The sequence below is a fragment of the Mustelus asterias genome, chromosome 6 (genome assembly GCF_964213995.1).
Source record: "Mustelus asterias chromosome 6, sMusAst1.hap1.1, whole genome shotgun sequence".
Classification (NCBI taxonomy): Eukaryota; Metazoa; Chordata; class Chondrichthyes; order Carcharhiniformes; family Triakidae; genus Mustelus; species Mustelus asterias.
The window spans coordinates 1,155,390-1,179,752 of record NC_135806.1 but is presented as its reverse complement, the minus strand read 5'-3'; the positions used below and the strand labels follow the sequence as shown (position 1 = coordinate 1,179,752).

General features: G+C 53.2%; 1 protein-coding gene across 1 annotated transcript in view; it reads left to right on the top strand.

The window, feature by feature from the left end:
- Positions 1-1,721, top strand: part of cntln (centlein, centrosomal protein) — a 420,736-nt gene extending 419,015 nt beyond the window's left edge. The window contains exon 27 of the mRNA XM_078215313.1: positions 1,017-1,721. Coding sequence (XP_078071439.1) covers positions 1,017-1,118 — 102 coding nt within the window. The 3' untranslated portion in view covers positions 1,119-1,721. The remainder of the gene's footprint in view (positions 1-1,016) is intronic.
- The last annotated feature ends 22,642 nt before the right edge of the window (positions 1,722-24,363 follow it).

Genomic DNA, 24,363 nt, shown 5'->3' with positions numbered 1-24,363 from the left:
TCAGAGTGCAGCTTGATCTATGGCTTTGTACCATTTGTAATGACCACTTTGAAATGTCTATAATGTTTCTTTGGCTGCACTGAAGCACCTCAGAGTGTAACACGATGTATGGAGAGAACCTGAATATTATTGCAGTGTGTGTGTTTCGCCATTTGGAAATGTTTGTAATGTTCATTCAGATATTTTACAAATAAAGTACATTTTTGGAAAGAAAACATAAGAATGATGTGGGAAACATGGCCTGTCCTTTATATCACAATGCAGAGATAAGTTGTAGTTGTCGAATTAAGTGAATCTGATCATAACATTTGCTTTGTATGTTCACTCATTGTGAAATAAATCAATTTAGTGACTTGTATTAAGTCACAGTTTGAGAAAGTGTTAGCAGCAGAACCTAATGTGAATGATAGAGCTGCCATTCTGCAAAAGTTAATGTGGAACAAAATTCTGATTTGTTCTAACATAATTTTTACATGCTGGTAAAATTAATGTGAATGGTTTTTGGGGCTATTATTTCATTTGATTAAATTTTAGTAGAACTCTTGGAAGTATTGGAGAGCTCATGCAATTGAGACCATTTTTTAAAAAGTAATTAGATAAAGCGTTTAGATAACTTGCAAAGGGATATAGTTGTAGCATTTAAAATGTGCTAAAATCTGGCTGTAGAAATGAAGTATGCCTCAGTGGCTGGCTACTGTCTTTAATAACTGACTCACTGCAAATATTTGGAAACTGAAATCCTTAGGGAAGTTTGTAAAAGATGACGTGGTTGTATAGATTTAAGTGAGTACAGCGTAGGCTGATTTGGAGCAGAAATATTTTTAGTTCTGCATTTAGTTATTCCTGCTGTTATACAGGGCGTTAGCACTGTTGATGGTATGCGGCAGTACAGAAAGTGCCCTTGCCTAGTTCCTCTGTCATTGTCTGATTATTATCCTGAGACAGGCTGTTACATTCGATTAAATTAAGTGGTTTGCAAAATGTGTTGCTTCATTGCATTCTCTTTAATTTTGCAGTTTCCTCGTGCTTCACGTTTAATAGAAGCGGTTTTGGAAAAGATAGCCGAGAAAGAGAAACTAGCTGAAGAATATGCCTTGCTCACAAAAGAAGTAAGCTGACACCCTTTTCTCGTTCTATCCGTGGCTGATAGGTACAAACAGAACCAGTGTGTCATTAGAACTCACATAGGCTTTCCAATGATCTATATTATTTCATCATGTGACTATATAAAATAAACAGAAAAGTAATTGAAACGTTTTTCATTAGACTGTATTTTTTCTTTTAAAATTCAGAGAATACAATAAACTATATAACACAATCCCATACACTCACAAATCACAGCTGAAATTATTTATCATTATGGCATCAACAATAAATATTCAAAACTTTTGAGTATCTCTTTTGATAAACTTTAAAAATGTCTTGTCTGATTCATTGTTGCTTGGAGTTTAGCAATGACCTGAAAAACTAAGTTGTTCAATGAATGGGTTTTATAAACAAATTCCAAGCGAATGCATTTTTGTATAAATCAAATTAAGGTGTGGTTTATAAATATTTTACTGTAGATTTTAATTACAGTTAACATTTATACAATGGCTATATGTACATTTAACAAGGAATGTTTAAGAGTTTATTGACATAAATTATTTTGGTACTGAGTTTGCTATTGGAAAACAAGTTTGTTATGTTTTGCAGTATTTAATAAAGTTTTAAGTTAAATCATTTTTGTCTTTTCTAATCAATTTTTTCATGCAGAACTTTTAATTTGTCAAGCTAAATTGTGCTAGTTAAAGTGCTAAAACAGTTTAACTTCAAATACTAGTTTTCATATTTATTTAATTGTGATCTATATTACATTCTTCCATTAATTAGTGATTGGGAAGGAAAAGGTCAACCAAAAGCAGTTACATGTGGGTATATTCCCCTGCGATGGGATATAAAGCAATAACATGAAACCTCAAACTCACCATCACCAATAAGTAAAGTAGCCTCTTTACAGGGTGCAATGTTAGACTCCATGCAGGGTAAATCAATTAGAAATCACTAATCTGATGTGAACCTCCACTTTTTGCATGATTATTCCTGCTGTAAGAATGCTTGAAAAAGTTATGTCTTGTTAAATGAGCTTTTTTTTTAATGATTTACAAACTGCATAATTTTGAACAAAATCGCTGAAAAGCTATTCTTTATATTTGTGGAATATCGAATTTCTCCATTCCATGACATCAATTCCATAGATTTTTAAAAAGGCGAAATAATTTTTAACTTTGATTATCAGCTTGCACCTCAATCCCACTTGCAAATTCTAATCTCACTTCTTGTAAAGTTATGAAAAGCGAATGTGAAATCTGCTCGTTATTTTCTGGTTTGATGCTTGTGGGAATGTTTCATTCTGATTGGCTGCTTAGCCTGCATTATGACATCACTGTTGCTGGACACCAGAAATCTCCAGCTGAAGCCAGAAGGAAACTAACATTGAGAAAGGTGGAATCCACGCCACAGAGCTCACTGGATCATTGGTGTCACATCACTGCTGAAAGGAAAATCCTGGCTATAGTCTTAAGAGATATGAATAAGGAGTAACTAGCATGGGAAATGCATAATAACTATTTGCATTCTTACAGGTTCATTACATTTTAAGAAACATCTCATGTTTAGCAAATGAAAAAAGGATATGCTTCTCGTCCAAGGCTCAATTGGTAGAATTTTCACCTCTGAGTCAGAAAGTTGGGAGTTAATCCCAAAATCTAGGGCTGACACTCGAGTGTCGGTATTGAGGGAGTGCTGCACGGTTAGAGGGTCAGTACTGAGGGAGCGCCGCACTGTTAGAGGGTCAGTACTGAGGGAGTGCTGCACTGTTAGAGGGTCAGTACTGAGGGAGTGCAGCACTGTCAGAGGGTCAGTACTGAGGGAATGCTGCACAGTCAGAAGGTCAGTACTGAGGGAGCGCCGCACTGTCAGAGGGTCAGTACTGAGGGAGTGTCGCACCGTCAGAGGGTCAGTACTGAGGGAGTGCTGCACTGTCAGAGGATCAGTACTGAGGGAATGCTGCACAGTCAGAAGGTCAGTACTGAGGGAGCGCCGCACTGTCAGAGGGTCAGTACTGAGGGAGTGTCGCACCGTCAGAGGGTCAGTACTGAGGGAGTGCTGCACTGTCAAAGGGTCAGTACTGAGAGAGTGCTGCACTGTCAGAGAGTCAGTACTGAGGGAGTGCCGCACTGTCAGAGGGTCAGTACTGAGGGAGTGCTGCAGTGTCAGAGGGTCAGTGCTGAGGGAGTGCCGCACTGTCAGAGGATCAGTACTGAGGGAGTGCCGCACTGTCAGAGGGTCAGTACTGAGGGAGTGCTGCAGTGTCAGAGGGTCAGTGCTGAGGGAGTGCCGCACTGTCAGAGGATCAGTACTGAGGAGGTGCCGCACTGTCACAGGGTCAGTACTGAGGGAGTGCTGCAGTGTCAGAGGGTCAGTGCTGAGGGAGTGCTGCACTGTCAGAGGGTCAGTACTGAGCGAGTGCCGCACTGTCAGAGGGATAGTACTGAGGGAGTGCTGCAGTGTCAGAGGGTCAGTGCTGAGGGAGTGCCGCACTGTCAGAGGGATAGTATTGAGGGAGGATTTTCAGTTCACACTGATTTCTGTTATATTGTTTGAAAAATATATTTAAGATTTGTGGTAAAACAGTGATCTGATTTAACAAATTCCATTCTTTTTTTAAAAGCATTTTTATATATAATCAGATTCACAATAACGAACTAATCTGTGATGTCGCCGGCAAAAATGACACAGATTTGCCTTTCATCAGTTTTATGTTAATTATGTCATTTTTTTTCTTTCTTTACTGTAATAAAGGATTAGCTGAGATTTCAAGGCTCTCACAGCTCAGGGACTAATTTGCCCAGGATCGAGCAAGATTCCCCCAAGTGGTTAATTAACATTAATTAACATGGTTTCCATCTTTTCCCCAGATCAACATTCTATTATAAATATGCAAGTGAACAAATTCCTCTGTCTTTCTTTCCAATCTAAACATTACAGTATGTTAGTGACTAAAAGTGTATAAACAATTAAAAACTTGCCTGCTTTACAAGTGGAATGAGCGGCAAGTGGTGATGGAGTCGGTAATTCAAATCTAATATTTTTTGTCGCTAAGGTGCGATCTAGTCAATATGCCTTGCAGGTTTCAGCAAGATGCTGACACACTGCTCTGTGTGACAAGATGCATTCAAACCTTGCTCTGAATCCCCGAGGTTTAATTAACCTGTTCCCTGTATACTGTTATACGATGAACAGGTTAAATACGTCTCAAAACAGGCAACTGATGGAAGCAAGTCCATGAAGCCATGTAGAAAGGAAGCCTAAAAGCCTAATTTTGCACCCTGCGCAGAAATGAAGGATAAGTCCAATCAACCTTTCCCACAAATTCATTAAAATATCACACGGGGGAATTATGTGAACACCCTGGAATGTCCACAAATGCAACAATCTCTTCTGCAGCTTAACAGAGACCGGCTTGAAATGGAAGCTGCTTTTTTTGAGACTAAGATTTCTTGAGTTTGCTGAATTTCCCAGAGTTTTTCAAATTGGTGTATGAAGCTGAGTGAAGTGGACCCCTTTCTTATAATCCAGTTTGAAATGGGTAAATGTTGGGTATAATCTGTAAAACTATGGGGTTTTTCTCCAGGTTTAATGCATCTGTATCCCATGGATTTCTTTTTGAGTCTAGAATACCTTTCATCACAGCTGACAAAGGGTCATCCAGACTTGAAATGTTGGCTCTGTTCTCTCTCCACAGAGGCTATCAGACCCACTGAAATTTTCCAGCATTTTCTGTTTTCGTTTCAGATTCCAGCATCTGCAGTATTTTGCTTTTATTCCATGGATTTCTGTCATTTTTAATAATGTTAAAAGACACTTGGAAACTTTTAATGTATTTATTATATGGAATTTTAATTACATGGCGACACGGTGGCACAGCGGTTAGCATTGCTGCTTCACAGCACCAGGGTCCCGGGTTCGATTCCCGGCTTGGGTCACTGTCTGTGTGAATTTGCACATTCTCCCCGTGTCTGTGTGGGTTTCCTCCGGGTGCTCCGGTTTCCTCCCACAGTCCGAAAGACATGCTGGTTGGGTGCATTGGCCATGCTAAATGCTCCCTCAGTGTACCTAGAGTAAGAAGTTTCACAACACCAGGTTAAAGTCCAACAGGTTTATTTGGCATCACAAACTTTTGGAGTGCTGCCCCTTCATCAGGTGAATAACTCGGAACAGCGCTCTGAAAGCTCATGATTCCAAATAAACCTGTTAGACTTTAACCTGGTGTTGTGAGACTTCTTACTGTGCCCACCCCAGTCCAACGCCGGCATCTCCACATCAGTGTACCCAAACAGACGCCAGAATGTGGCACAGAGAGGATTTTCACAGTAACTTCATTGCAGTGTGAATGTAAGCCTACTTGTGACTAATAAATAAACTTTTAAAAAAACTATGCCAGGGTATATAGAATAACAGTTTGGGTCAGAGTGTTTGTAGGTTTATTTGAGTGAATATTTGCTCAGTTTAGTGGAGATGGTTGTAAATTTTGTTGGTGTATTTAATCCCTGAAGTAAGATGCTAATCCTTGCGATTGAATGACAGCACGTATCTCTGCTCTTGCTGACTGAGTGTGGAGGCAGGCTGATTAGGTGGGAGGAAGGGAGGGGGGAGAAATCTGTGCTCCCTATTGGCTGAGATAGACACTTTCTAGACAACTGTACTGCTTCAAAATAATGAAGTCTTGAGTGACTTGTAAACGGGGATGTCTATCAGCGGAATGGGAATAATTTTTACCAGATAATGAAAAATTGCTGGAGCTCATTACCTAAATGTTGATAAGGTTTCTTTTGGACTTTTAAAAAAATGTTATCTCTGTTACATTAAGTGGCTATTTCTGTCAGAATTCCTGCAGTCGGTGACGAGCAGAGTCGAAAAAATGTTGGAAGCTCTTTTCAAGACAGCTTTTAAAATCCACCTCACTTGTCTCTCTTCTTGTTGCTTCGGTTTTCTCTTCTGAAAGGATTTTTGAGGTCAGGCCCCCAGCGCCAACTTGCTCGAGCGGTCATTCTTCACTTGTGATCTGTTAGCCAGCTATTTGGTTACGATAGGCAGCACAACCTTCTCCAATCCCAGTATTATCCGCGGTGCCCATGTTGCAGCCACAGATTCCTTTTGTTTACTGGTGTGAATTTTCCTCGATCACCATTCCCGCTTTCTGGCCTGTGTTACCGGGAGGACAAGGGGGAAAAGCTGGGAGCAGAACCGGAATGTTTGAGGTTGTGGGAAGATGTGTCATTGGGGGGAGAAGAGGTGAGGGTGGGGGGAGGGGGTGCAGACAAACAGTGTTTAAAATATGAAATTGAAACCTAAAAGGCTGAAAATGGTAAGATGAGGAACCAGGAGCTGGAGATATTTTTGACAAGACTAAATTAATCGGTAATAGAATTCGGCAACAACCTTTTCACAAACTTTAGCAGTAAAGCAGTGAGGTAAGGACAACATGGTTTTCCTGTACCTCTTCCCACCCTTTCCTCCAAATGTTAGACCGGTGCATTGCATCACAAGTTTATTTGGCCTTTACTGACCAGATAAATTTGGTGGGTCGGGACATTTAAATGGCCAGTCAATCAGATTGGTCGGACGAAACTGTTTAATAATTCGATGTTGGAAACACCAGCAGCGCAATCCCGGCTCAGTTCACTCATTTACTTACCTTCTACAACTGAGTTCAAAGAGGAAAGAAAGGTGTTCAGACCGCAGCAATGATTCATGACTCTGCCCCAGACATTGAACCATACAATCCTTACAGTGCAGAAGGAGGCCATTTGGCCCATCGAGTCTTCACTAACTCTCTGAAAGAGCATTTTACCCAGCCCTACCCCTCTGCCCTATCCCCTTAACCCTGCGCACATTTATCAAAACTCATCCATCTAACCTACACATTGTTGGAGCGTGGGAGGAAACCAGAACACCTGGAAGAAACCCATGCAAACACAGGGAGAATGTACAGACTCCACACAGACAGTGACCCAAGACATGGTAGGCAATTAAGGTGAGTGAAACTCTATTAAAGGGTGGCACAGTGATTAGCTCTGCTGCCTCACAACACCAGGGACCCGAGTTTGATTCCGGCCTTGGGTGTCTGTGTGGAGATTGCACATTGCATGGGTTTCCCCTCACAGTCCAAAGATGCGTAGGTTAGTGGATTGGCCACGGTAAGTTACCCCTCAGTTTATGAGTTAGTATGAATTTGTGCCCTGCGATGGACTAGTGCCCCATCCTGAGTATACCTCCTCTCCAATGCCCATTGTCTGTTGGGATAGACTCTGGCTCCCTGCGGCCCTGAATTGAAATGAGTGGTTAGCAGAAGTGAAATGAAACAACACTCTATTAGGCCTATTGTCCAGAGGCTCGCTGGGTTTTTCCAGTCAGCCTTTCCAGAGGCAGTGGGTTAGACAGTAGTTACCTGGTATCCCAGCACTCCGGGTGAGCTTAGACCCTTCCTGCCTCCCCAGTGCAGAGGCCTTTTTCATTTTAGCGGGCCTCCTATTGGCTCCCCAGCTTTGAGAGCCTGCCCACTATCTTTAATTGGACACGGAGCTGTCCTCTGTCCATTTGTTAGTGAATTGGGGGGAAACTATAAGTGAGTGACATGTTCCCCACACATTGCCAGTTTCTGATCCCTGTTTGAGCCTGAGAGCAAGGCCCTGGGGCCCACAGGGGAAACCCCTGTCCCACCTTTCGGGTTAATGACCTTTCATCAGAAGTTTTATAGATGTTGGCAGCTGGTTCTTTTCTCAGAGAACAGAGTGCTGACTCTCTGGAACAGTCGTTGTGGTGGACACTGAATTATCCACGAGAGTTGAACCTGTTTCTGGTTGGGACGGACTTTACCTTGTATAGAAGGGTCAGTACTGAGGAATTCAGGGGCAATTTGACCTCCTGGACTAGTTCTCATTAACAAAGGAAGTTGGAGAGGAATTGCCAAAATTGCAATCCTCAAGTTGGCCTGGCTTCCCTCTCCCAGCTGGTCACCCAGTTTTTGGGTTGGTGGAGAGTATATAGTTCGATAGACAAGACATCGTCATTGTATGGGACAGATCATATAGACCTGAGTCTTGTCATGTTGGGCGGGATTTTCCAGACACGCTCACCCGAAGGCCAGAAAATTCCAACCGAGGTCAACGGACCTTTACACAGTCCACTCCCCGCCCGCGACGATTCCGGTGGGCGGGGGAGGGGGGGGGGGGGGGGGGGGTGTGGGGAGTGGGACAGGAAAATTCTGCCTCCTGTGTTTTTCCACCATTTCAACCTGCCACAGTCCCCATTGTGTGGACAAAGTCGAACCTTGTACCCGACAAGAATTAACACTGTAACCCATCGCACATTTGTGTGTGTTCTGATTCTTAAACATTGCCAGGAGGTGGTGCTGGAGAGAAACACAATCATTGTCCTACAACACTCTTCAGGTTATTTTTTCTTTGCAATCTGACCACTTCAGTAATCTGAAGTCTGAGGTTTTAGCTGACAGATCTTTCTGCTTCACTATATTATTAAGTTGATTCAATGCTATTAATTAAGCCATTCTAATTCTATTCAAAGATTTGCAGTGCCAATTGGAACATCAGTGAAGACAGAGCAATTGGAAATGAAGCAACACAAATGTTAACCCAGGAGGGAACCATTCATGAACTTACCATTGCCTGAGTCCACTTCACTCAATCTTATTTTCCTGATTCCTCACATTTTTCCATTAGCCTGATCTCACCAGAAACAACAATCCTTTTCCAATTCATTACAAGTAATACAAAATAAATACTTCAACAAATATTTGATTGCTTATCCAGAAAATATCACTGTAAGCAAGGTTCCATCTGCGAAAGATGATGGAGACACATCGAACAAATCAATTTCAGATGGCGGGGCTGCTGTGGCCCTGCTTTGCTGATGGTTAAAGAGGCCAATCCTCGAGGTTCTGCCACAAGTGCCACACCGAGTGCCGTTGTGAGTTGCTGTTTTCGGTGTTGCCGTTTCTTGCCAAGTTGCTGTAGCCACCGGTCATGGTGGTGGTGGGGTTATATGTTGGTTGTGACTGGCTGAGGAATGATTGTTGAGGCAGAGGTATGTCTGAATTATAACTAATCTCAGAGGATTGTGCGACTAAAGGAGGTTACAGTATTGCACAGTGGGAGGGTCAGTCCTGAGGGAGTGCCGCACTGTCAGAGGGTCAGTACTGAGGGAGTGCTGCACTGTCCGAGGGTCAGTACTGAGGGAGTGCCGCACTGTCAGAGGGTCAGTACTGAGGGAGCACCGCACTGTCAAAGGGTCAGTACTGAGGGAGTGCTGCACTGTCAGAGGGTCAGTACTGAGGGAGTGCCGCACTGTCAGAGGGTCAGTACTGAGAGAGTGCTGCACTGTCAGAGGGTCAGTACTGAGGGAGTGCTGCACTGTCAGAGGGTCAGTACTGAGGGAGTGCCGCACTGTCAGAGGGTCAGTACTGAGGGAGTGCCGCACTGTCAGAGGGTCAGTACTGAGGGAGTGCCGCACTGTCAGAGGGTCAGTACTGAGGGAGTGCTGCACTGTCAGAGGGTCAGTACTGAGAGAATGCTGCACTGTCAGAGGGTCAGTACTGAGGGAGTGCTGCATTGTCAGAGGGTCAGTAGTGTAGTTCTATACTGTTGGGAGTTCTGTACAGTGGGAGTGCTGCACTATTTAAAGGATAGCATTGCCATTTTCATACTAATGGGTGGGTGGAAGTCTTGTGGCGCAGTGGATAGCGTCCCCGCCTCTGAGCCAGAAGCCCCGGGTTTGAATCCCACCCCAGGACGTGATGGCCAAAGAAGGTGCGTTCATAACACGTCATACAGGTTGGTTATCAGCCCACTATCCACTCACTGGGTGGAATTTTCCCCTTTGGCCCGCAGCAGGTTTGATGGCAGGAGTGGAGAATCCAGCAAGAGTTAAAATGTCTGAAACCCACTAGCAAAACATGTTTGAAATTCTCCCAATGATAGATTAACAGTGGGTTGATGACGGGTTACATAGAAACTAGAAGGGGTGGCACGGTGGCACAGTGGTTAGCACTGCTGCTTCAAAGTGCCAGGGACCTGGGTTCGATTCCCGGCTTGGGTCACTGTCTGTGTGGAGTTTGCACATTCTCCTCGTGTCTGCGTGGGTTTCCTCCGGGTGCTCCGGTTTCCTCCCACAGTCCAAAGATGTGCGGGTTAGGTTGATTGGCTGTTCTAAAATTGCCCCTTAGTGTCTTGAGATGCGTAGGTTAGAGGGATTAGCGGCTAAATATATAGGGATATGGGGGTAGGGCCTGGGTGGGATTGTGGTCGGTGTAGACTCGATGGGCCGAATGGCCTCTTTCTACACTGTAGGGTTTCTATGATTCTATGAAGCAGGAGGAGGCCCGTCGAGCCTGCTCTGCCATTCATTTTGATCATGGCTGATCATTGAATTCAATATCCTGATTCCCCTCTTCACCCCAAATTCCTTGATCACTTTAGTCCCAAGAGCTATATCTAATTTCTTCTTGCAGTCAAGTAACATTTTGGCCTCGGCTACATTCTGTGGTAGTGAATTCCACACATTCACCACCCTCTGGATGAAGAAATTTCTCCTCACCTCAGTTCTAAAAGGTTTACCCCTTATCCTCAAACTATGACCCCTCGTTCTGGCCTCCCCCACCATCGGGAACATTCTTTCTGAATCTACCCTGTCTAACCCTGTTAGAATTTCATAAGTTTCTATGAGATCCCCTCTCACTCTTCTAAACTCCAGTGAATAGAATCCTAACCCACTTAGTCTCTCCTCAAATGACAGACCTGCCATCCCAGGAATCGGCATGGTAAATCTTCGCTGTGCTCTCTCTATAGCAAGGACATCCTTCCTCAGATAAGGTCACCAAAACTGCACTCAGTACTCCGGGTGTGGCCTCACCAATGCCCTACACAATTGCAGCAAAGCATTCCTATCCCTATACTCAAATCCTCTCGCTATGAAGGCCAACATGCCATTTGCCTTCTTTACTGCCTGCTGTACCTACGCGCTTACTTTCAGCAACTGATGCATGAGAACTCGAAGGTCTCGTTGAGTATTAACCTCGCTCAATCCACCCATTCAAGTAATAATCTTTCTTCCTATTATTGCTACCAATGTGGATAACCTCACATTTATCCACATTATGCTGCATCTGCCATGCAGATGCCTACACATTCAGCCTGTCCAAATCACGCTGAAGCATCTCTGCATCCTCCTCACAGCTCACCCTCCCACCCAACTTTGTAACATCTGCAAATTTGGAGATAATACATTCAGTCCCCTCTACCAAATCATTCATATATAATGAGGTTCTAGCACACATACCTGGGGAACCCCAATCAGAAAAAGAACAATTTATTCCAACTCTTTGCTTCTTATCTGCTCACCAGTTTTCTATCCATCTCAAGACATTACTTGCAATCCCATGTGCTTTAACTTTACAGTTATGTAAAGTTATGTACAGTTATGTTGTCTGTTATGTGAGACCTTGTCGAAAGCCTTCTGAAAGTCTAAATAAACCACATGCACTGGTTCTTCTTGGTCAACTCTACTAGTTACATCCTCAAAAAATTCCAATAGATTCATCAAGCATGATTTCCCTTTTGTAAATCTACGCTGACTTTGTCTGATTATATCACTGCCTTCCAAATGCTGAGTTATGAAATCCTTGATAATAGACTCCAGCAACTTCCCCAGTACCGACGTTAGGTTCCCTGTTTTCTCTCTACCTCCCTTTTTTGAATAGCGGGCTTACATTAGCTATCCTCCAATCTGTAGGAACTATTCCATAGTCCAAAGAATTTTGGAAAATAACCACCAATGGATCTATTTCCAGGGCCACTTCCTCAAGTATTCTGGGATGAAGATTATCAGGACCTGGAAATTTATCCACCTTCAATCCCATCAACTTCCCCAAAACCATTTCTTTACTAATCTGATTTCCTTCAGCTCCTCACTAAAACATGTTTCTCTCAGCACTTCTGGTGCATTATTCATGTTTTCCTTTGTGAAGACTGAAGCAAAATACAAATTTAATTCCTTGGCCATTTCTTTATTCCCCTTTACGAAATCTCCCGTTTCTGACTGTAAGTCAAACGGTTAATAGTGGATTAACATCGGGTTAATAACGGGTTAATGGTGGGCCAGTTTCCCGCTGGCTGGTGATGTTAACACTGATTTGCATTCATTTGCATCTTGTGAATGCTCATTAAAACAGCTTCCTGGCAACTGGAGACTTTGAGGTGAGTGTAACATATCCTAGCTGCCATAGCGCTGCGCCACACCTGCTGCACTGAAACACCACCCTTTTGGGGCAGACCTGTTCGTGCCCTCCAGCTCCGTGCCGAGCTGGTCTTTATGGACAGCACTGTGCTGCCAGACTCATCGACCCTCCACTCCCAACGGTCTGTAGTTCAGTGAGGGGGACGCTGACGAAGATGGGGGGCAATGTGGGAGGACTGTGCAAGGAGGCAAGAGGAAAGGTGAGGGACCACACTGGCAGGCAGAAGGGCAAGGAAGTGATGAAGATGATGAACAATGGAAGGCAGAGGGAGGGGAGCTGGACTTGGACACGGCTGCATAGAAAGCTCACACACCAGGGCATCAAAGAGATACTGGAGTTCACTGGAAGGGGATAGATGGAGACTCCAGGGGCACTGGGAGAGGTCCAAGTTGGGCCTGGGCACCTCACAGGGTGATGGGCTCTGGGGGAGGGGGTTGACTCGAGGAACAGACTTCCTTCTGAGGCTGTTAGCCTTTTCCCTCTGGGTTGCTGCCATCCTGCATGGTCTGGTGTAGACAGCTGGGCTGGAGAGAGTGATGTGAGTGCGCTGGACTGGGATTTAAATATGGCGCTGGGACATTCAAACCCACCAGCTGAGGGCGGGTGAATCAGCTCCCGGACCCCCAGGAGAGTCAGAGGAGAATTAACCTGTGCAAAATTAATGAGGTTCCAAGCGCAGAATCTGGTGCGGGATCCTGACATTCTGATTTGGCACAGTAAGAAGTCTCACAACACCAGGTTAAAGTCCAATAGGTTTATTTGGTAGCATGAGCTTTTGGAGCGCTGCTCCTTCATCAGGTGAGTGAGGAGTTTTGTTCACAAACAAGGCATATACAGACACAAACTCAATTTACAAGATAATTGTTGGAATGCAAGTCTTTACAGGTAATCAAGTCTTAAAGGTACAGACAATGTGAGTGGAGAGAGGGTTAAGCACAGGTTAAAGAGATGTGTATTGTCTCCAGCCAGGACAGTTAGTGAGATTTTGCAAGCCCAGGCAAGTCAAGATAGTGTGACATGAACCCAAGATCCCAGTTGAGGCCATCCTCATGTGTGCGGAACTTGGCTATCAGTCTCTGCTCAGCGATTCTGCGTTGTCGTGTGTCGCGAAGGCCACCTTGGAGAACGCTTACCCGAAGATTAGAGGCTGAATGCCCGTGACTGCTGAAGTGTGAATCGCTGGTCCTTACATTACACTCACATCTACCCCTTCAATACCAGCTTCAAAAACCGGGGTCTCTCCCACCGGGAAGGACAAGGGCAGAAGATACATGGGAACACCACCACTTGCAAGCTCCCCTCCAAGCCACTCACCATCCTGACCTGGGAAATATATCACCATGCCTTCACTGTGGCTGGGTCAGAATTCAGGGCACAGTGTAGCTGCACAGACTGTAGCTGTTTAAGAAGAATGCTCATCACCACATTATCAATGGCAGCTTTGTCTGTGATGCCCAAATCCCAAGAATGAATCAAATAAAACAGGATGAGTGATGGTAAATGTTTGGAGCTGGATTTGTGTCCCTGTGCAATACAGTTACTTGTCCAGCAGGTGGTGCTTACTCAATTACCTATCAAAATATAATTTTAAAATTTATTTTACAGGATCTGCGTATTGCTGTCTCGACCAGCATTTATTGCCCATCTCTAATTGCCCCTTGAGAAGGTGGTGGTGAGCCTCCGCCTTGAACCACTGCAGTCCGTGTGGTGTAGGTACACCTCAGTGCTGTTAGGGAGGGAGTTCTGGGATTTTGACCCAGCGAGTGAGGTTCACATTCCTTCCTCTGAATAAATGTACGATTCTGAAGCAGGTATTTTTAAACACTTTGACACTGATAATCTGCAGATTTCTCAATAGATGGTCCATTGAAATCTCACTGGAGTAAGGTTTAACTATTTTGCCGAGTTTGATCAGTGTCAGTAATGTGTTTAAAGATGTTTCTCTCATTCAAGTTGAAATTTCCGCACAGAATGTTGTGGATGAAATCGCAGCGGTGCTTAAGAGCAGGAGGAAAATCCAATTTTAATTCGGAATGTGGAAGACCATCTCAATCTATCCATTCTTACTGACCCTGGTTTTACCGGCAAGCCGAACGGCATTCTCTGTTAGCCTCGGGCGCGATTTTATGAGCCTCGGGCTGGTTAGCGCTGCTGCCTCACACTACCAGGGATCCGGGTTCAATTCCCAGCTTGGGTCACTGTCTGTGTGGAGTTTGCACATTCTCCCCGTGTCTATGTGGGTTTCCTCCGGGTGCTCCGGTTTCCTCCCACAGTCTGAAAGATGTTCTGGTTAGGGTGCATTGACCTGAACAAGCGCTGGAGTGTGGTGACTGGGGGAATTTCACAGTAACTTAATTGCAGTGTTATAGAGTCAGAGAGGTTTACAGCGCGGAAACAGGCCCTTCGGCCCAACTTATCCATGCAGCCCTTTTTTTTAACCCATAAGCCAGTCCCAATTGCCTGCATTGAGCCCATATCCCTCTATACCCACCTTACCCATGTACCATGTCTAAATGCTTTTTAAAAGACAAAATTGTACCCGCCTCTACTACTGCCTCTGGCAGCTTGTTCCAGACACTCACCACCCTGTGTGTGAAAAAATTGCCCCTCTGGACACTTTTGTATCTCTCCTGTCTCATGTGTTAATGTAAGCCTTACTTGTGACTAATAAATCAACTTTACTTTTACATCTGTTGATCACTTTTTGAAGAAAAGCCGCTTTCTTTGAACTTCCTAGTGTGTAGATTGCAGAATGTTGACCTGTGTATCAGTGCAGCGTTGGTGGGAGTGCTGCACTGTCAGAGGTGCTGCCTTTTGGATTAAGGGTTCAATAAAGACTGTCTACCCTTTGTGTCTGAGGAAGATCTCATAGGACGAATCAAATTAGATCAGGGTAGGGGAGAGAGGTCCCTCTAGAGCCTGAACCAACTTATAACACCTCTCAACCATCCCTCGCATTATCTGGAAATACTCAGCAGGTCAGACAGCATCTGTGGACAGAGAAGCAAAGTTAAACGTTTCAGGTCAACGACTTTCTTCACAACGGAAAGAATGGTTGTAGCAAAGGATCAAAAGATTTCGCCATAGTTGTTGGGGTGGGGTGGCCGGGGGGGGGTTGAAAGTTTTTTAAAAATTGTTTGTCTCTTGGTTTCCTGCAGCGAGTATTTCCTGTGACTGGATTGGGCTGCTTTGGCACGTTCCCTGAATTAACAATGGGTTTGATGACAGCCTCAAATGAAATAGTTATTGAATTGATTGACTAAATTCACCGACTTGGTGAGATTTGAATCCAATCTCCATCCTGCAAAGCAGCAGCAATGGATTCCTTCATTCTGGAACAGAAGAAATTGGAGCAGGAGTAGACTGTTTGGCCCATCGAGCCTGCTCCCCCATTCAATATGATCATGGCTGATCTTGGGCTTTAACTCCATCTTTCCACCTGCTCCCCAAATCCCTAAATTTCCGGGAGACCAAAGATCTGTCTGTCCCAGTCCTAACTATATTCAATGATGAAGCATCCACAACCCTCTGGGGGAAAGAATTCTAAAGATTCAGAAGCCTTTGATGAGGAAATTTCTCTTCTCAGTCTGAAATGATCGTCCCCTTAATCTGAAACTGTGCTCCCATCTGCTCAGTCCCCCGGCCTGGGGGGCAATGACCTCTCAGTGTCTCAGATTTCACTCACTGTTTCAGAACTGTGCTCTGTGGCATCCCCAGAGTATCAGAGAGGGAGGAATAGGAGGAAGCCCCTGACTGGAGGCTAAACTTCATCCAGTTCACAGCAGTTAGGGAGAACCTCTCCTCTCTGGAGCCCAGGGTTTCAAAAGAATTTGTTTTTAGAAAGAGGATTGTTGTGAAATCAAACAGCACAGAAGGAGGCCATTCAGCCCATCATGCCCATGTCAGCTCTTTGAATAAATTATTCAATAATTCCACTGTCCCGTAGCTCTGCAAATTTTCACTGCTTCAAGTGTCTTTTCAGTTCTGTTTTGGAACTTGTTTCTGAATCTGCTTTCACCACCCTTTCAGGCAGCGGGTTCCAGAGTCCGTCACCCAAATGGGGGACAGGACTGGGAGACTTCAACTCCGAGATGTTGGCGCGTCAGACTCCACGGACAGCATATTTAGAGTTTGGAATGAATGACAATTCCAATGAAACTCACAGCACACCCCGTCATTTCCACGTCAGGAACCAGTTTACTGGAATTCTTTGCAATGCAGATTCAATTTGTTTGGATCCTGGAACATTATCCTGGATAATGACATTCAGCATTCACCAATCTGAAGCTGCTTCAGGTTATTCCTGAAGCAGATTTGAATAACTCTCAACTCTTTCTGGTGGATCAGTGATTACTCAGTTAGTTAAACATATCTTCCACAGCAGAGCCCAAACTCACCCTCCGCACAAATCACAGATTCAATCCAGACATTTCTCTGAATTTCCAGGATTAGTCGATGGATATAATTGGATGGCCTGCCCTCAGCACAAACTCTTGAACCTGAGGAAGTACACACCCTGAAAACTTCAACTACATCTCTTTCAGACTTACTCGATCCAGTTTACACTTTATCATCCTGTTGGACTTTAACATTCTGCTCTCAATAGCTTCAATGTCCTGAACAGCACAGGGTGTTCAAAACTGAGCACAGTCCCTTTAACCGCAGATTCATCTGTCCTTAATATACATTTATCATTACTGCATTATCCCTGTTCATAAAATCTAAAATACTATTCACCTCCAAAGAGCTTTATTTAAATATATTTGCACTTCAAAGAAATTAATTGCTTCCATTTGCGCGCCCTCTTCTGTTTTCCCATTACTTTCACTCCTTAATAATCTGAATGTTGAGTTCAGAACATAGTCCCCCCGCCCACACACCCCCCGCCCACACTCCCCCGCCCACACTCCCCCCGCCCACACTCCCCCCGCCCACACTCCCCCCGCCCACACTCCCCCAGCCCACACTCCCCCCGCCCACACTCCCCCCGCCCACACTCCCCCCGCCCACACTCCCCCTGCCCACACTCCCCCGCCCACACTCCCCCAGCCCACACTCCCCCCGCCCACACTCCCCCCGCCCACACTCCCCCAGCCCACACTCCCCCCGCCCACACTCCCCCAGCCCGCACTCCCCCAGCCCACACTCCCCCCGCCCACACTCCACCTGCCCACACTCCCCCAGCCCACACTCCCCCTGCCCGCACTCCCCCAGCCCACACTCCCCCTGCCCGCACTCCCCCAGCCCACACTCCCCCCGCCCACACTCCCCCCGCCCACACTCCCCCCGCCCACACTCCCCCAGCCCACACTCCCCCCGCCCACACTCCCCCAGCCCGCACTCCCCCAGCCCACACTCCCCCCGCCCACACTCCCCCTGCCCGCACTCCCCCCGCCCACACTCCCCCTGCCCGCACTCCCCCAGCCCACACTCCCCCTGCCCGCACTCCCCCAGCCCACACTCCCCCAGCCCGCACTCCCCCAGCCCACACTCCCCCTGCCCACACTCCCCCCGCCCACACTCCCCCAGCCCGCACTCCCCCAGCCCGCACTCCCCCTGCCCACACTCCCCCGTCACAGTCCCCCTGTCCGCACTCCCCCAGCCCACACTCCCCCCGCCCACACTCCCCCTGCCCGCACTCCCCCTGCCCACACTCCCCCAGCCCGCACTCTCCCAGCCCACACTCCCCCAGCCCACACTCCCCCTGCCCACACTCCCCCTGCCCACACTCCCCCAGCCCGCACTCCCCCTGCCCACACTCCCCCAGCCCGCACTCCCCCAGCCCACACTCCCCCTGCCCACACTCCCCCAGCCCGCACTCCCCCAGCCCGCACTCCCCCAGCCCACACTCCCCCAGCCCGCACTCCCCCAGCCCACACTCCCCCTGCCCACACTCCCCCAGCCCACACTCCCCCTGCCCGCACTCCCCCAGCCCACACACCCCAGCCCGCACTCCCCCTGCCCACACTCCCCCTGCCCACACTCCCCTGCCCACACTCCCCCGTCACACTCCCCCTGCCCGCACTCCCCTGCCCACACACCCCCAGCCCACACTCCCCCGTCACAGTCCCCCAGCCCACACTCCCCCTGCCCGCACTCCCCCAGCCCACACTCCCCCTGCCCACACTCCCCCTGCCCACACTCCCCCTGCCCACACTCCCCCGTCACAGTCCCCCAGCCCACACTCCCCCTGCCCACACTCCCCCTGCCCACACTCCCCCTGCCCACACTCCCCCGTCACAGTCCCCCAGCCCACACTCCCCCAGCCCACACTCCCCATGCCCACACTCCCCCAGCCCACACTCCCCCTGCCCGCACTCCCCCTGCCCACACTCCCCCCGCCCACACTCCCCCCGCCCACACTCCCCCAGCCCACACTCCCCCAGCCCACACTCCCCCAGCCCACACTCCCCCTGCCCGCACTCCCCCTGCCCACACTCCCCCCGCCCACACTCCCCCCGCCCACACTCCCCCAGCCCACACTCCCCCAGCCCACACTCCCCCAGCCCGCACTCCCCCTGCCCGCACTCCCCCAGCCCACACTCCCCCTGCCCACACTCCCCCTGCCCACACTCCCCCTGCCCACACTCCCCCGTCACAGTCCCCCAGCCCACACTCCCCCTGCCCACACTCCCCCTGCCCACACTCCCCCTGCCCACACTCCCCCGTCACAGTCCCCCAGCCCACACTCCCCCAGCCCACACTCCCCATGCCCACACTCCCCCAGCCCACACTCCCCCTGCCCGCACTCCCCCTGCCCACACTCCCCCCGCCCACACTCCCCCCGCCCACACTCCCCCAGCCCACACTCCCCCAGCCCACACTCCCCCAGCCCACACTCCCCCTGCCCGCACTCCCCCTGCCCACACTCCCCCCGCCCACACTCCCCCCGCCCACACTCCCCCAGCCCACACTCCCCCAGCCCACACTCCCCCAGCCCGCACTCCCCCTGCCCGCACTCCCCCAGCCCCCACTCCCCCTGCCCACACTCCCCCGTCACAGTCCCCTGCCCGCACTCCCCCTGCCCACACTCCCCCTGCCCACACTCCCCCTGCCCGCACTCCCCCTGCCCACACTCCCCCTGCCCACACTCCCCCTGCCCACACTCCCCCGTCACAGTCCCCTGCCCGCACTCCCCCTGCCCACACTCCCCCCGCCCACACTCCCCCCGCCCACACTCCCCCAGCCCACACTCCCCCAGCCCACACTCCCCCAGCCCACACTCCCCCTGCCCGCACTCCCCCTGCCCACACTCCCCCCGCCCACACTCCCCCCGCCCACACTCCCCCAGCCCACACTCCCCCAGCCCACACTCCCCCAGCCCGCACTCCCCCTGCCCGCACTCCCCCAGCCCCCACTCCCCCTGCCCACACTCCCCCGTCACAGTCCCCTGCCCGCACTCCCCCTGCCCGCACTCCCCCTGCCCGCACTCCCCTGCCCACACACCCCCAGCCCACACTCCCCCGTCACAGTCCCCCAGCCCACACTCCCCCTGCCCGCACTCCCCCAGCCCACACTCCCCCTGCCCACACTCCCCCTGCCCACACTCCCCCTGCCCACACTCCCCCGTCACAGTCCCCCAGCCCACACTCCCCCTGCCCACACTCCCCCTGCCCACACTCCCCCTGCCCACACTCCCCCGTCACAGTCCCCCAGCCCACACTCCCCCAGCCCACACTCCCCATGCCCACACTCCCCCAGCCCACACTCCCCCTGCCCGCACTCCCCCTGCCCACACTCCCCCCGCCCACACTCCCCCCGCCCACACTCCCCCAGCCCACACTCCCCCAGCCCACACTCCCCCAGCCCACACTCCCCCTGCCCGCACTCCCCCTGCCCACACTCCCCCCGCCCACACTCCCCCCGCCCACACTCCCCCAGCCCACACTCCCCCAGCCCACACTCCCCCAGCCCGCACTCCCCCTGCCCGCACTCCCCCAGCCCACACTCCCCCTGCCCACACTCCCCCTGCCCACACTCCCCCTGCCCACACTCCCCCGTCACAGTCCCCCAGCCCACACTCCCCCTGCCCACACTCCCCCTGCCCACACTCCCCCTGCCCACACTCCCCCGTCACAGTCCCCCAGCCCACACTCCCCCAGCCCACACTCCCCATGCCCACACTCCCCCAGCCCACACTCCCCCTGCCCGCACTCCCCCTGCCCACACTCCCCCCGCCCACACTCCCCCCGCCCACACTCCCCCAGCCCACACTCCCCCAGCCCACACTCCCCCAGCCCACACTCCCCCTGCCCGCACTCCCCCTGCCCACACTCCCCCCGCCCACACTCCCCCAGCCCGCACTCCCCCTGCCCGCACTCCCCCAGCCCCCACTCCCCCTGCCCACACTCCCCCGTCACAGTCCCCTGCCCGCACTCCCCCTGCCCACACTCCCCCTGCCCACACTCCCCCTGCCCGCACTCCCCCTGCCCACACTCCCCCTGCCCACACTCCCCCTGCCCACACTCCCCCGTCACAGTCCCCTGCCCGCACTCCCCCTGCCCACACTCCCCCCGCCCACACTCCCCCCGCCCACACTCCCCCAGCCCACACTCCCCCAGCCCACACTCCCCCAGCCCACACTCCCCCTGCCCGCACTCCCCCTGCCCACACTCCCCCCGCCCACACTCCCCCCGCCCACACTCCCCCAGCCCACACTCCCCCAGCCCACACTCCCCCAGCCCGCACTCCCCCTGCCCGCACTCCCCCAGCCCCCACTCCCCCTGCCCACACTCCCCCGTCACAGTCCCCTGCCCGCACTCCCCCTGCCCGCACTCCCCCTGCCCACACTCCCCCTGCCCACACTCCCCCTGCCCACACTCCCTGTCACAGTCCCCCTGCCCGCACTCCCCCAGCCCACACTCCCCCGTCACAGTCCCCTGCCCGCACTACCCCTGCCCGCACTCCCCCTGCCCACACTCCCCCTGCCCGCACTCCCCCTGCCCGCACACCCCCTGCCCACACTCCCCCGTCACAGTCCCCTGCCCACACTCCCCCTGCCCGCACTCCCCCTGCCCGCACACCCCCTGCCCACACACCCCCTGCCCGCACTCCCGCTGCCCGCACTCCCCCTGCCCACACTCCCGCTGCCTGCACTCCCCCCTGCCCGCACTCCCCCTGCCCGCACTCCTGCTGCCTCCACTCCCCCAGCCCGCACCCCCCCAGCCCGCGCTCCCCCAGCCCGCACTCCCCCTGCCCACACTCCCCCTGCCCACACTCCCTGTCACAGTCCCCCTGCCCACACTACCCCTGCCCGCACTCCCCCTGCCCGCACTCCCCCTGCCCGCACTCCCCCTGCCCGCACTCCCCCTGCCCACACTCCCCCTGCCCACACTCCCCCTGCCCACACTCCCCCTGCTCACACTCCCCCTGCCCACACTCCCCCTGCCCGCACTCCCCCTGCCCGCACTCCCCCTGCCCGCACTCCCCCTGCCCACACTCCCCCTGCCCACACTCCCTGTCACAGTCCCCCTGCCCGCACTCCCCCTGCCCGCACACCCCCTGCCCGCACTCCCGCTGCCCGCACTCCCCCTGCCCACACTCCCCCTGCCCACACTCTCCCTGCCCACACTCCCCCTGCCCACACTCCCTGTCACAGTCCCCCTGCCCGCACTCCCCCTGCCCGCACTCCCCCTGCCCACACTCCCCCTGCCCGCACTCCCCCTGCCCACACTCCCCCTGCCCACACTCCCCCTGCCCGCACACCCCCTGCCCGCACACCCCCTGCTCACACTCCCCCTGCCCACACTCCCCCTGCCCACACTCCCCCTGCCCACACTCCCTGTCACAGTCCCCCTGCCCGCACTCCCCCTGCCCGCACTCCCCCTGCCCACACTCCCCCTGCCCACACTCCCCCTGCCCACACTCCCCCTGCCCGCACTACCCCTGCCCGCACTCCCCCTGCCCGCACTCCCCCTGCCCACACTCCCCCTGCCCACACTCCCCCTGCCCACACTCCCTGTCACAGTCCCCCTGCCCGCACTCCCCCTGCCCGCACACCCCCTGCCCGCACTCCCGCTGCCCGCACTCCCCCTGCCCACACTCCCCCTGCCCACACTCCCCCTGCCCACACTCCCTGTCACAGTCCCCCTGCCCGCACTCCCCCTGCCCGCACACCCCCTGCCCGCACTCCCGCTGCCCGCACTCCCCCTGCCCGCACTCCCCCTGCCCACACTCCCCCTGCCCGCACTCCCCCTGCCCACACTCCCTGTCACAGTCCCCCTGCCCGCACTCCCCCTGCCCGCACACCCCCTGCCCGCACTCCTGCTGCCCGCACCCCCCCTGCCTCCACTCCCCCAGCCCGCGCTCCCCCAGCCCGCACTTGCCCTGCCCGCACATCCCCCTACCCACACCCCCGCTGCCTGCACTCCCCCCTGCCCGCACTCCCCCTGCCCACACTCCCCGCCTGCCCGCACTCCCCCCTGTCCGCACCCCACCTGTCCGCACTCCCCCCTGTCTGCACTCCCTCTGCTCGCACTCCCCCTGCCACACTCCGCCTATCCACACACCCCTGCTCACACTCCCCCATCACAGTCCCCCTGCCCACACTCCCCCTGCCCACACTCCGCCAGCTCGCACTCCCCCTGCCCACACTCCCCCTGCCCACACTCCCCTGCCCACAGTCCCTCTGCCCGCACTCCCCCTGCCCGCACTCCCCCAGCCTGGACACCCCTGCCCGCACTCCCCCTGCCCGCACTGCCCCAGCCCGCACTCCCCCTGCCCGCACACCCCTGCCTGCACTACCCCTGCCCGCACTCCCCCTGCCCGCACACCCCTGCCTGCACTACCCCTGCCCGCACTCCCCCTGCCCACACTTCCCCAGCCCGCACTCCCCCTGCCCACACTCCCCCTGCCCACACTCCCCCTGCCCACAAACACCCTGCCTGCACTCCCCCTGCCCACGCACCCCCCTGCCCACACTCCCCCAGCCCGCACTCCCCCAGCCCGCACTCCCCCAGCCCACACTCCCCCAGCCCGCACTCCCCCAGCCCACACTCCCCCTGCCCACACTCCCCCAGCCCACACTCCCCCTGCCCGCACTCCCCCAGCCCACACACCCCAGCCCGCACTCCCCCTGCCCACACTCCCCCTGCCCACACTCCCCTGCCCACACTCCCCCGTCACACTCCCCCTGCCCGCACTCCCCTGCCCACACACCCCCAGCCCACACTCCCCCGTCACAGTCCCCCAGCCCACACTCCCCCTGCCCGCACTCCCCCAGCCCACACTCCCCCTGCCCACACTCCCCCTGCCCACACTCCCCCTGCCCACACTCCCCCGTCACAGTCCCCCAGCCCACACTCCCCCTGCCCACACTCCCCCTGCCCACACTCCCCCTGCCCACACTCCCCCGTCACAGTCCCCCAGCCCACACTCCCCCAGCCCACACTCCCCATGCCCACACTCCCCCAGCCCACACTCCCCCTGCCCGCACTCCCCCTGCCCACACTCCCCCCGCCCACACTCCCCCCGCCCACACTCCCCCAGCCCACACTCCCCCAGCCCACACTCCCCCAGCCCACACTCCCCCTGCCCGCACTCCCCCTGCCCACACTCCCCCCGCCCACACTCCCCCCGCCCACACTCCCCCAGCCCACACTCCCCCAGCCCACACTCCCCCAGCCCGCACTCCCCCTGCCCGCACTCCCCCAGCCCACACTCCCCCTGCCCACACTCCCCCTGCCCACACTCCCCCTGCCCACACTCCCCCGTCACAGTCCCCCAGCCCACACTCCCCCTGCCCACACTCCCCCTGCCCACACTCCCCCTGCCCACACTCCCCCGTCACAGTCCCCCAGCCCACACTCCCCCAGCCCACACTCCCCATGCCCACACTCCCCCAGCCCACACTCCCCCTGCCCGCACTCCCCCTGCCCACACTCCCCCCGCCCACACTCCCCCCGCCCACACTCCCCCAGCCCACACTCCCCCAGCCCACACTCCCCCAGCCCACACTCCCCCTGCCCGCACTCCCCCTGCCCACACTCCCCCCGCCCACACTCCCCCCG